Source organism: Propithecus coquereli, unplaced genomic scaffold (assembly GCF_000956105.1).
Source record: "Propithecus coquereli isolate 6110/MARCELLA unplaced genomic scaffold, Pcoq_1.0 Scaffold43, whole genome shotgun sequence".
Taxonomy (NCBI): Eukaryota; Metazoa; Chordata; class Mammalia; order Primates; family Indriidae; genus Propithecus; species Propithecus coquereli.
The window spans coordinates 9,819,658-9,833,149 of record NW_012150063.1 but is presented as its reverse complement, the minus strand read 5'-3'; the positions used below and the strand labels follow the sequence as shown (position 1 = coordinate 9,833,149).

The following is a 13,492-nucleotide window of genomic DNA, read 5'->3' as shown; positions in this document are numbered from 1 at the left end:
CCACCAGTCTTGAGCTTTAGAGGGAAATTACTGGCTGTGAAATGTGACCAGTAGTGAGTGAGTAAGTTCAGGCACACCAGCAAAAGGCGTTGATTGAGTCAAAGAGAAAGAACTTTCAAGGACTAGTTTGGGCGAGGGAGGAAATGAGGGTGGCAAAGGAGAATGGAAAGAAAAACCAAAAGAACAGAGTGTTTAAGCTGTTAAGTCCCCATACTCTACATACAGATAGCTCTTTAAAAACACCTTGTTCTCAAAAACCGTAGTTTGCCAAAACTATGGTTGAAATGAAGTAGCTTTTAAAGTAGATTGAAATGAAATGTTGTTTTGAAAGGAGAAATGTCCTTGTGGCGGAGAGAGAAATCCATGCAGCATGACTGAAAAATGAAAGAAATGCTTATCTCAGTGCTAATTCCCGCTCTGGGGTTGCAGAGGAAACCTACTAGGTCCTTGTGATGTTGCTGTTACCATTCCTTGCTGTTCCTGAGTATCATTTATAAAAAACATTAACTAAAAGTAGGAATTTCTGTAAATTTACTCCACTAGACTTTTTATCAATCTCTTCATCTCTTCCTAGATGACAATCTAGTGACACTTACCCAGTGGGTATCTGTCATTCCCAGCTAGTTGTTACAGTTCCCACCCTGTGCCAGCTTCAGTAGCCCTGGGTCAGGTTCAGGCCACAGGACGAGAGTTCTGAGGGACTTCCTAGGACAGTGGCCACAGGGGACTTGGGGAAACCAAAGTCTTGCAGGGTTCTGGAAATCCTAAAGCGTATCCGTCACGTGTGATAAGATAGTGTGCTCAGTCGCATCAAGCAACTCCACCATGTGCTGTTCTTTTCACTAGAAGACACGGTTCCCAAGAAGGTGGTGTGCCACTTCAGCGGGAAGGCCTATGCTGACGAGGAGCGGTGGGACCTTGACAGCTGCACCCACTGCTACTGCCTACAGGGCCAGACCCTCTGCTCGACCGTCAGCTGCCCCCCTCTGCCCTGCATCGAGCCCATCAACGTGGAAGGGAGTTGCTGCCCAATGTGTCCAGGTATCTAAGCCACCGTCCTCACATTTGTCCAGCTGTAACGTTGATCTAAGATGAGACCAGAGCAGAGCCAGAACCTGCTCGCTCACTCACTAGTGCCCATGGCTCAGGTGTGCCAGGCCCGGCTGAGGTCCTCCCGCACAGACACCTGGGGCAACTTGGAAAACGGTGACCATCCAGGTGAGAGCCAGGTTTTGGTTTCATGCCAGGATTGCTCTGGTTCTTCTGATTTCTATTCTCTAATCTTTAGTGGCACTATGGCCTTATAGGTATAAGTGACCTGTTAATGACACTTGCCCTATCGGAGTAGCACAGTTTTAGTGCGTTGTTGGACTAGCCTAGTGAAAATGGTCCAAGATCAGACACAGTAGGGGATATGGTTTAGAGCCATTACAATGTGCATATATACTTGAGCCAACACAGAAAACCTGCATTTAAAGAATATAGTCCTGGTTCATCCTTTTTTCAGTTCATCGGCTCCAGCCAGTCCCCTTAGTTGTCACACACAGCCGTCTCCCAAGCCCTCAGCTGGACTTTCCATCTCTCCCCACGTAGGACATCGCCACTGAGCACGCCCCAGCTGGCCGTCGTGCCTGTGTCTTTCCCCACATCCCACTCTTTGTGTAGCTGCATCATTCATCTCTTGATTTTAAACCTAACCCCCCACAGCTACCCAGATCCTCCCCCAGGCCTTTTCCTTGTTTCCATGTTTGGTCTCCTGCCTCTGATCCCAGAAATGCTGGACCTGAGCCCTTGCCATGGCGGCTGAACCCCCAAACACGCAGACTCCCTGGCAGCATCGACCACACAGACCCACGTGAGGGCTCACTCTGAGACCCCACTGAGGTCTTTAGCGAGTCGGGAGCCTTTCTGTCTTCACCTCGATTCTCGTGTTTTCTTGCAGCATTAATTATAGAGTCTTGCTCTATTCAACACAGTGCACTGGGATCCATGCCAATTTAGAAGCACATCTCTACAACTGTGAAATGAGGCAGTTAGTTAAACCCAAAGAGTTTAATTGAGTTCTGTACGTGTTGGCCTTTGTTTAGGTGTTCTGCAGGTGAGTCCCAATTGAGCATTTCTAAAAACGTCCATTTATCCCCTGAAAAGGATAGGATGTTCCGCCAGGTCAGGAGGTTGAACCATTTTCAAAGCCTTCAGTTGGGTACTCTTCATAGTTTAGTCTCACTGGTCTTGTTTAAGGTGTAAGTTGAGAGTCAGTGGTTTGCTCAGGTGATATTTTGTCACTTTCTGTGTGTATGGGGAAAAGGAAATTCTTAAGTGTTTTGAAGAAGAATAAGGAAAAATTTGTTCCCATTGGCGTTGTTTCATCTAGTATATGCCACCTGTGTTTCACAAGTTTCATTCCAGATTTCCTAGTAATACGCTTTTAATGATGTAAATGATGAAACTTGACCGGAGTGATTCAACAAAGATTCACTGAATGCCTGTTTTGTGCCAAGCACCGTTCTAGGCAGTGGGGAGACAGCAGTGCCCGTGTGGCTTACGTTGTCATAGGGAGAGACAGGCAGCAACAGGTGAACAGCAAACAGACAAGACAGGGAGCAGGCCATGGAGAAAAGCACAGAAGACGGGGCAGGGGGAGGCGGGACAGGTTGTTTTGTTTTGTACAGGATGATCAGGTAGCACCTCACCAGTAAGGTGAGATTTATAAAAAGACCCAGAAGAATCGCAGGAATCAGGGGCAAGAGGCAGAACCTCTGCGTATAGCCAGAGCCAGAGCCCTGGAGTGGGGACATGCTGTGCGTGTTGAAGGACGGCAGGCGTCTGTGTGGATGGAACTCGGTGAGCAAGGACACGGTAAGAGATGAGGCGCAGAGCAGCCACGGCCAGGTGCGGAGAGTCTCATGGGTGAGTGCAGGATTGTGTCGAGAGGTGGAAACCTGGAGGGTTTGGAGCCGGGGGAGTGACAGGATCAGACTGAGCTTTTAACAGCATTTCCCCGGGACTGGGTTGAGCCTAAACCAGGGGTGGAGGACCAGAGTGGAAGCAGAGAGACCAACTTTGTAGGCTTTTCTAAGAATCCAGGTGGGAGATGACAGTGGCTTGGACCAGGGTGGCAGCCGTAGAGGTGGAGGGTCGTGGTCAGATTGCAATTATGTCGTAGGAGTGGAATGACTAGGAGTTGAATTACGTGTGGGGAGTGAGAGGAAGGGAGGAGCCAAGGCTAACTGTGACCTTTGCGGGCTGAACCATGGAGTTGCAGCTCTGGGGGTAAAGTCACTTTGGTTTGGGGCACTTTTAGTTTGAAATACCCATTAGACATCAAACTGGAGATAATGAATAGACAGTGAACATCTAATCTGGAGTTTAGGAGGGAGATAGGAACTAGACCTGCAAATTTGCAAGGTGTCAGCTATAGGTGGTTTTTGTTGTTTTTTTTTTTTTTTTTTTTAAGACAGAGTCTCACTCTGTTGCCCAGGCTAGAGTGCCGTGGCGTCATCCTAGCTCACAGCAACGTCACACTCCTGGGCTCAAGCGATCCTCCTGCCTCAGCCTCCCAAGTAGCTGGGACTACAGGCATGCGCCACCATGCCCGGCTAATTTTTTCTATATATTTTTAGTTGTCCAATTAATTTCTTTCTATTTTTAGTAGAGATGGGGTCTCGCTCTTGCTGGGGCTGGTTTCGAACTCCTGAGCTCAAACAATCCGCCCGCCTCGGCCTCCCAGAGTGCTAGGATTACAGGCGTGAGCCACAGCGCCCGGCCTATAGGTGGTTTTTAAGCCTGGAGACTTGATGAGATCACCTAAGCAGTGAAGGTAGATAGAGAAGTGAGCCCAGCACTGAGCCCTGGGCCTCTCCAGCTTTTGGATACTGGGCAGGTGAGGGGGGTCTAGCAAAGGCAGTGGAGGGGGAGCACCAGGAACAAAGGAGGACACCCAGAGGGTCGGCAGCCTGGAAGCGAGGTGGAGAAAGGTTTCAGGTAGGAAGGAGTAAACAGCTGAGTCAAGTGCTGCTGTCAGCCAAGTAAAATGAGCAGTGGGCACCAACTGTTGTGCACTCAGCATTGTCGTAATCATCTTGACAAGAGCAGTTTTGCCAAAGTGGCGGAGGCAAAGTCTGATTAGTTTCAAAAGAGAGCGTGAGAGGTGAACTGGATGCAACTCTCGATACAGACCGTGAGTGCTAAGTTCGTGAATACAATCTTCTGTGAAGTCGAGTGGCCTTGAAGGGTTTCATAGAGAAAGGATTTTACTAGATCTCGAAGGACAGCTGGGCTCTTCACTGTAGTGAAGAGGGTAATCTGACCAAAGACCCTGAGATGGGAAAGGTCAAGGTCATGCCCCTGGAGCAGTGAGTTCTCATAGCAGGAGGTAAGGACAGAAAAGATAGCTTTGGCCAAGATTTTTAGGGCCTTAATTATCAAATGAAGAATATAGAGTTTGTCCTTTGTAGGCAGTGGGGAGGCTCATTTTTAAGCAAATGAATGACATCACAAAGGTGTTTGGGGTAGACCAACAGGGTGATACACAGGAAGGACCAAAGCAGAGAGAGGCCAGAGGCCAAGACAGCTGGTACATGCATTGCAGGTGTCCTGTGGTGTGACCTTAAGGACCCAAATTCAGGTGGTGGTGGTACGAACAAGGATAAGATTCATTCTCCTTGGTTCGTGAGCTTAATAAGAGAGAGCGCAGATATTGCTAGCATCCTTCTTCATCACTAGAGATTTCTCCAGTGACTTCTCAGTTTTTATTTATTGTTGGGTTGAAATTTAATTTCTGTTGATAACTCTCCTTTCTGCATCTGTTGTAATATTGATGCATCACTTCTCCATCTCATCTCTAAGCCAATTTTGCATTCAGTTGAGCTTTCGACACTTTATATTGGATCCAGTGTGGGCTTCCAGGCAGGCTGGATTCCTGTTCATTCTCTCGTCAGCCCACTGTGTGATCTTACTCAAGGCTCTTCACCAGCGTTTCCATTCCTCATCTGGATAGCCTATGTCACCTCCCAGAAGTGCTGTGAGGATGGAGAAAATGGTGGTGTGGGAGCACGGCCTGGTCTGTCCAGTAAACAGGAACCTTACTTTGTCCCCTAGACATAGCACCTCACATTCTGAATAGCCTCCCCCTCTCTAAGGGCATCTTTGGGTATGAGTAACCTGTGAGCTGGTTAGTACTTGTTCCACTTTACAAAAGAAACTGAGGCTCAGGCAAGTTAAGTGAATTATCCGGAGTCATGCGGCTAGTTAGCAGAAGAGCTGGGACTCCTGGTCCTAAGCTGACTTCAGGTTCCATCTCCCCAAAAAAGTGGTACCCTTAGCTTGTGAGCTCCAGGCATCCTGCCCTATATTCCAGAAAAGGACATTTTAAGGAGGACGACTCTTAAAACTGACCAGATGCCTTGGAAAGTAAAATATATCCCCAGTAAGTTGTCTTGGGTTCCTGCAAAGTTCAGATCAAATATGACCATCCATGGGAGTAATCCTTAATTGTGACCATGTGGCCATGATCTTCATGGCCTGGCTGGATGTGGTTTTGTGTCAGTCTCCTGGCTCTGCCCATCTGCAGTGCCAGCTCCTATACAGGGCTCTTCTAGTAAATGCCAGAAGGGTTATATTTAAGAGTCTGAGATTGAATGCAGTCTTTGACTATAGAAGGCCCAGGTCTAGGGATGGAAACGAATAGCACGCTCACTTTTTGTTTCTACAAGCAGTTTTTTTGCTGAAAGATTTTTTTCTTTTTGGCAAAACTGCTGGCAGGGCAGCTTCCCTCTTAAGTTCAAATTAGAGGGAGGTGACCCTTTCCCCTTGGGCTTTGAGGACTCTAAACTGGAGCTGTAAGTATTTTATTATAAAGAAGGAGGTATGGGTGGGTTTTAATCAGAGCCAGTGCTAGGTGGTGAGAAGCAGCTGTCAGGACTGGTCATCGGGAGAGACCCCTGGAGGGCCAGGACTAGTCCTGCTCACAGCTGTACCCCAAAACTTAGATCAGTGCCCACCGCATAGGACGTGTTCAGGAAATGTTTGTTGAACAAATGGTGACATCACTGAAGACATCCTCCTCTCACCATAGACAGATCCTTCTGACTTTCCTACTCTTGCAAGTGCAGAGCCTTTCTAACCCTGTGGGACGAGAACTCACACTGGCGAGCGTCTGTTGTGTGGTGGGGTTTCACCTGAAATCTACCCACATGCAGGTTCAAGGCACAAGAATTCCAAAGCTGCTTCTGTACTGCTCTCACCCAGGAAAAAACCTGAGGTGGCACTGAATTGATCCCAGCTCTGAGGCCGCTGCAGAGGCCTTTGCTGCTTAGCCGTTGACATTCACAGGTTTGGTGAGATAGATCTCACATTCGCCTGTGACACTGAGGGCTTGGACGCCAGCAGCCAGGGTGGCCCCCTGTTGTCATAGGAAGGCTCAAGGCCATGAGCACAGGGGAGGGGCTGGGGGATGCTGTGGCACTGGAAGGTGTCACACAAATATTAAGGTGGTTTTTCTGCCCATATTCATCCAGGAAATTCATAGCACATTCCAGGGTTTCTCGGTGGGTTAAACACCCGCTACAAACACATACCCTTTCAGAATGTCCTAGTCCAGACCTACTGAAGCAGGACCCGTGAGAGTCAGCATATTTTATAAGCTCTTTGGGTGATTCTGATATGATTAAAAAAATTTTGAGAATCACTGGTTTGTACTCAGGCCCCTAATGCTGGAAATGACAATATTTTCAGTAAATACTATTTTTACTTCTAGAATTTGCAGGGACCCACTGGACCTTTGGAAACTGTAGTAGTTCTTGCCATGTCTTAAGGCCTTATAAGTAAGAAAGCAGAAGACTATTCTTGGAGGCAGCAGGGAAACTTGGGAATCACAGAACTACATTTGAATCTCAGCTCTCATGAGATGCACAGTCGTGAGCAATTTACTTAACGCTCTGGATTTATTTCCCTGGCTGGATACTTCGTTAACTCGCAGTGGAAGCTTAGCAAGTTCTCTCTTCTACTGTCACTTTTCCCTTCTCCTAAATTCACCTTAAGATTTCCTTCCTGAAAGCCTGGTAACTTTGGGATAGAAAACAATCACTCTGAGCAGAAAAGATCATTAATCCTATTTTAATTTATAGACATTATATTTTATTTTGGCCTAAATTAGGCTACAGAGAGTATTCAGGATTATAAATGTTGAGTAACCTCTTTATAAAAATCAGTTAATAACATGGCAGGATCTGGCCAAGAGGAAGTACACACGTGATGCAGACTTATCATCACATTTGAAAACAGAGATTCTTAAGAATTAATTTCGTTAAAATGCGGGGCTAGTTGTGGTCAGCCAAATGAAGTGTAGATACAAAAATATATCAGGAGCTGAGAAGAGCTCTTAATTTTTTCACTGCTCCCTTTTAGAACTTGTCTTCCAAAAAAAAGGCCTGATATTCAGAGTAAAGAATACGCTTCTCCGTCAGTTTGGTTTCATGTTGTAGAATAATGCCTGTATGATCAGATTAGATAATGTAAATATGTGTGAAGATCAGTATCCAGTGTAAATGGTTCCAGTAGTAACATAATGGACATTTGAGACTTACCCAGACAGCACCTCATGAGGTCAGCCTACAGCCCATTCCCACTTACAGGGAAAGAATAGAGGGGAAATGGCCAAGAAATGCATCAAGAGTGGACAGTGCTTTAACTTTTTCAGTTCTGCTCACATAATTTTATATAAACGATTTAACACTCATGGATTAAAGATACTTAGCTGATGGAAAGTAAAAGAAAGTAAAAGAAATCATTTCATTTCAGCCATTCCCCATCAGCTCACACAAGGCCATAGAGCCAATACCATTTGGCATGAAAAAGCAGAGTTTTTGACCCTGGTGGAGTAGAAAACTCTTTTTTTTCCTTCAAATGTTATAAGACGTGTTTCCCACCATTGCAAAGCTAGCGACTCACTAGCACTAGTGATGTTAAGTGCGGAAATTGGATCTTTCATGTCCCAGGAAATACCGTATTGAAGTGAGTACCATTTAGATTAAGGATACAAAAGCCAACAATAAGGCGGCTTCTCCATCCTCTCTTATGAAAAATATTCCCTTCTTTTAGAAATGTACGTCCCAGAACCAACCAATATCCCCATTGAGAAGACAAATCGTCGTGGAGAGATTGACCTGGAGGTTCCCATGTGGCCCACGCCCAGTGAAAATGACATCATCCATCTCCCTAGAGGTAAGCATGTCAGTTGGGATCTGTCTGGTCTTCTATATGGTCTATTTTGGTTTTTTCTAATTTTTAAACATTCCTGTGAGTAACTTTTTAAATGGCTTGCCCAAGTGAATTCAAGTAACTACTGTAGGAAGACTGACTTGGCTGAAACATGTTCAACACCACACATTAATAACATAAGTCAGCAGATAACTGGATTCAGTGCCTCCTTCCTGGCCCCACATGCTCAAAGACTTCGTGGTGATGGAAAGAAATATGCTCTAGTCATAAGAGCTTGTATCTGGAATTTCTGACCCATCTCTCCAATTGGTGTGTGTGAGTAAACTTTGTCAGCAGAGTAATAATGAATTATTCACTATCCCTGTGGATTCTGTGCTAAGCATTTATGGGTGAGGTTACCTTCTACACTTCTGGGTATTTTTCACTTTGCGATAGTTCGGTTTATTACATGTGTTGATTTTTCTAGTCACCAGGTTCATTCTGTGGTTTTTTTCCTTGTCCTTTCAGTTGTATATAATAAAGATGTTACTTTGTCAGCTGCCAATATTTCCTTCTCTATAAAAGCAAACCTTTTCTTGATCAAAATAGTATAAACTTGCTCTTAGCCGTGACTCAGTACTGCCTCCTGTGTACTCTAAGCACCTTTTCCAAGTGATTGCTATACAATTTTTATAATATTTCTTTTGGAAGAAGCAGTATTCATTGCTTAAGAGATTAATTGTCTGTTACTCTAGATAGTCTAAATGTTATGCTTGGATCAAGCCAGATGACCAGAGAGCCAAATTCCTGGACCTCGTGTTTTGGCTCCTTGTATAATTGCTCTGACTGAGTATGCTTGAGCATTATGCTTACATTCATTCAGCCAATGAGTATTAGTGCCTGCTGTGTGCCAGGCACTGTTCTAGATGCTGGGCTTGGGTCACAAGAATGGCCATACTTACCGCAGTACCTTGAGGACCTGTGCATTGCCTAGTATCCCTGTTACAAAGTCCCTGAACAGAAATTTCCTTGTGTGTCAATAGGCCCCGGCTCCACTAAGATCTCTTTGGATCAACATTAGACTTTAATCATGTTTTTAGCCTCAAAGTACTAAGAAGCAGTAAAACCAAGTTGCTGATCTCTATTTGCAATGTAATTAAAATAATCCTTAAAAATTCTTGTGATTTTTTTTTTTTTTCTCCTAGATATGGGTCACCTCCAGGTGGATTACAGAGACAATACCAGGCTGCACCCAACTGAAGATTCCTCACTGGACTCCATTGCCTGGGTTGTGGTTCCTATAATAATATGCCTCTCTATTATAATAGCATTCCTGTTCATCAATCAGAAGAAACAGTGGATACCACTCCTTTACTGGTATCGAACACCAACTAAGGTACCACCTTGAGAAAGTTACAGTCTTTTCAATGGTGAAACTGAGCTCATGCTCATATTTCCTTAAAATTGCTTAAAACCTTTTATATTAATCAGTGAAATTTTTACTTTATAATTCATAGGCCTCAGGCTGTAGCAATCAAATACATAGTACTTGCTTGGGGCTGGATTGATCACTGGGTGAATTATCCATTACCCATTGGTTAATGAATCTTGACCTTTCCTGGATCCAGTTTCCTTGGTGTACTTTAAAGTTTTCAAATGAAAATACCTCTAGATTGATTCCTACATCACTGTTGTTTGTATTAGACATTAAAACTTGATCACCTGGAAATTGCTTAATCGTCTATCAACTTAGAAATGGGAGAGAAAAGAAATCCCAAAGGGAGAATACTGCTCAGGAGAGGGCAGCAAGAAAGCTGGAAGATAGTGAGCATGTACAAAAGTCCAAAGGACAAGTTGATGTGTCAAAGGCTGGCATACGTGGAAAGGTAGCAAAAGATGAAGAGATGGTAGGAAATAATACTAGACTAGAGAGAGGCAGATTTCATACTGAGGGGGAAAGAATATGTATTTGATTTCAATACAAATACCAAGGGCCTTCGTATCTATTTTAAAAGGCAAGAAAGAACTGTGTTAATTAAGGGAAATCTTAATTCCATCCAACTCTAATTCTACGTTTTGCATTTAGTTGGGTTTTTTAAAAAATCATACAACCCTAAAAATTGGAAACAGCCTGAATGCTGTTAACTGTCTAGTGAACCCTTCCATATAAAATTTCTGTCAGATCGTCTGATTTTCTTTCACCAAATATGCGCTGGGCACAGCCTCTGCGCTCAGTAAGACACAGTCGCCACTGTCCAAAGCTGAGAATAGAGACCCTCTCGGAAAGCGAGTGAGATGACTAGGCACAGATGGGCTGGCCCAGACTGTGATGCTGTTACCCAGCCTGAGTGACTAGAGATCGTCCCTTTGTTTTTAAAATCTGCCCACCTGGTAACTTCCAGTCATTCTCCAACCTTATTAAACAAAGTCTCCACTTCAGGGATTTGAAATGAGCACTTCACCAATCTTTTTTCGTCAGTTCCTTCATCTCCCAATTTGACATAGTTTCTTGCCATTTCACCTTTAAATGCAGTCTGTCAGTATCCCTCATAAAAGTATAGTTACTGCTAGATTAGACTGCACGTGGAGTATTACATCCTATCAATGAATTGTGAAACTATCGTCTGGCTTGAATCAGGTGCTAAATTTCTGTTCCTTTGGGATATGTAAAGCAGCTAATTCTTCGTGCTTTTTCTCTTCTCATTAAATAGCCTTCTTCCTTAAATAATCAGCTGGTGTCTGTGGACTGCAAGAAAGGAACCAGAGTCCAGGTAGACAGTTCCCAGAGGATGCTAAGAATTGCTGAACCAGACGCAAGATTCAGTGGCTTCTACAGCATGCAAAAACAGAACCACCTACAGGCAGACAATTTCTACCAGACAGTGTGAAAAAAGGCAACTTGGATGAGGTTTCAAAAGACAGAAAACGACTAAATCTGCTCTTAAAAGTAAACTAGAATTTGTGCACTTGCTTAGTGGATTGTATTGGATTGTGACTTGATGTACAGCACTAAGAACTTACTGGGATGGGCTCTGTCTACAGCAATGTGCAGAACAAGCATTCCCACTTTTCCTCAAGATAACTGACCAAGTGTTTTCTTAGAACCAAAGTTTTTAAAGTTGCTAAGATATATTTGCTTGTAAAATAGCTGTAGAGGTATTTGGGGGTGGGGACAGTGAGTTTGGTTGGGGAAATGGGTGGGAGGGTGGTGTTGGGAAGAAAAATTGGTCAGCTTGGCTCGGGGAGAAATCTAGTAAAGTCAAAGCAGTTCGGTGGTCCAGAGGATATATTTTCCTGTTGCTCTGAAGACTGCACTGGTTGCTGCAAAGCTCAGGCCTGAATGAGCAGGAAACAAAAAAGGCCTTGCGACCCAGCTGCCATAACCACCTTAGAACTACCAGACAAGCGCATCAGAAGCTTTTGATAGCCATCCCAGGTCTAAAGCCACAAGTTTCTTTTCTATACAGTCACAACTGCAGTAGGCAGTGAGGAAGCAAGAGAAATGCGATAGCAGCATTTCTCTAAAGCGGGTTATTAAGGATATATACAGTTATACTTTTTGCTGCTTTTGTTTTCTTCCAAGCCAATCAGCCAGTTCCTAGCAGAGTCAGCAGATGAACGAGATCTAAGTCATTTCTTGATGCGAGCACTGGAGCTTTTCTTACAACAGTGTGGCAGGAAGGAGAGAGTGGGTGAAGAACGCCAGGCATTTCCAGGGGCTATACTTCATTGTTTGTTGTTGCTTTGTTCTGTTATATTGTTGTTCATAGTTTTTGTTGAGGCTCTAGCTTAAGAAGAGATTTTTTTTTTTTTAAGACTGGGGATTTTTTTTCTTTTATTATATACTGATTCTACAAAATAGAAACTACTTCATTTTAATTGTATATTATTCAAGCACCTTTGTTGAAGCTCAAAAAAAAATTATGCCTCTTTAAACTTTAGCAATTATAGGAATATTTATGTAACTATCTTATGCTTCAAAAAACAAAAGTATTTGTGTGCATGTGTATATAATATATATACGTATATATTTATACACATACAATTTATGTTTTCCTGTTGAATGTATTTTTATGAAATTTTAACCAGAACAAAGGCAGATAAACAGGCATTCCATATCAATGCTTTTGATCACTTACAAATTTTTTGAATAACACAAAATCTCATCCTACCTGCAGTTTAATTGGAAAGATGGTGTGTGTGAGTGAGAGTGTGTGTGAATGTGTGTGTGCACCCTGAGCGGTCAGCATCGCACCTGCTACAGAAAAGGGTGTTCCTTTATTAAAATCTTATTCCTCAATTGGATTTGCTTTCAGTTGGTTTTCAATTCGCTCACTGGCCAGAGACATTGATGGCAGTTTTTAATCTGCATCACTAATCAGCTCCTGGATTTTTTTTTTTTTTTTCAAACAACTGTTTGAAACAACTACTGGAATATTGTCCACAATAAGCTGGAAGTTTGTTGTAGGTTGCCTCAGATATAACTGACTGTATACTATAGTGTTAACTTTTCAAACAGCTCTTAGCACTTTTATACTAATTACCCATTTGTGCATTGATTTTTCTTTTAAAAATGCTTGTTGTGAAAGACACAGATACCCAGTATGCTTAATGTGAAAAGAAAATGTGTTCTGTTTTGTAAAGGAACTTTCAAGTATTGTTGTAAATACTTGGACAGAGGTTGCTGAACTTTAAAAAAAATTAATTTATTATTATAATGACCTAATTTATTAATCTGAAGATTAACCATTTTTTTCTCTTAGAATATCAAAAAGAAAAAGAAAAAGGTGTTCTAGCTGTTTGCATCAAAGGAAAAAGATTTATTATCAAGGGGCAATATTTTTTATCTATTTCCAAAATAAATTTGTTAATGATATATTACCAAAAGAGATTGACATCAGCCTGATTAGTATAAATTTTGTTGACAATTAATCCATTCCTGGCATAAAAAGTCTATCAAAAAAATTATAAATGCTTGCTTTTTGTTTTTTTCAATCATGGCCATATTATGAAAATACTAACAGGATATAGGACAAGGTGTAAATTTTTTTATTATTATTTTAAAGATATGATTTATCCTGAGTGCTGTATCTATTACTCTTTTACTTTGGTTCCTGTTGTGCTCTTGTAAAAGAAAAACAAATATAATTTCCTGAAGAATAAAATAGATATATGGCACTTGGAGTGCACCGTAGTTCTACAGTCTGTCTTTGTTTTCTTCAAAAGAGAAAGCAGTAAAGGGATTATTTACAACTTGGTTCTTGGCAGTAAATAAATACTTTGAGTCGAAATC

The 13,492-nt window shown here is 42.8% G+C and overlaps 1 protein-coding gene across 2 annotated transcripts in view; it reads left to right on the top strand.

Annotated features, from left to right (window-relative positions):
- CRIM1 (cysteine rich transmembrane BMP regulator 1 (chordin-like)) overlaps nucleotides 1–13,492 on the top strand; it is a 192,969-nt gene extending 179,477 nt beyond the window's left edge. The window contains exons 14-17 of one of the 2 annotated variants that reach the window (XM_012653840.1): nucleotides 847–1,041; nucleotides 8,101–8,223; nucleotides 9,405–9,595; nucleotides 10,911–13,492. In XM_012653840.1, the coding sequence (XP_012509294.1) occupies nucleotides 847–1,041; nucleotides 8,101–8,223; nucleotides 9,405–9,595; nucleotides 10,911–11,087 (686 nt within the window). In that variant the 3' untranslated portion in view covers nucleotides 11,088–13,492. The remainder of the gene's footprint in view (nucleotides 1–846; nucleotides 1,042–8,100; nucleotides 8,224–9,404; nucleotides 9,596–10,910) is intronic. The other variant, XM_012653841.1, reaches the window with a different exon arrangement.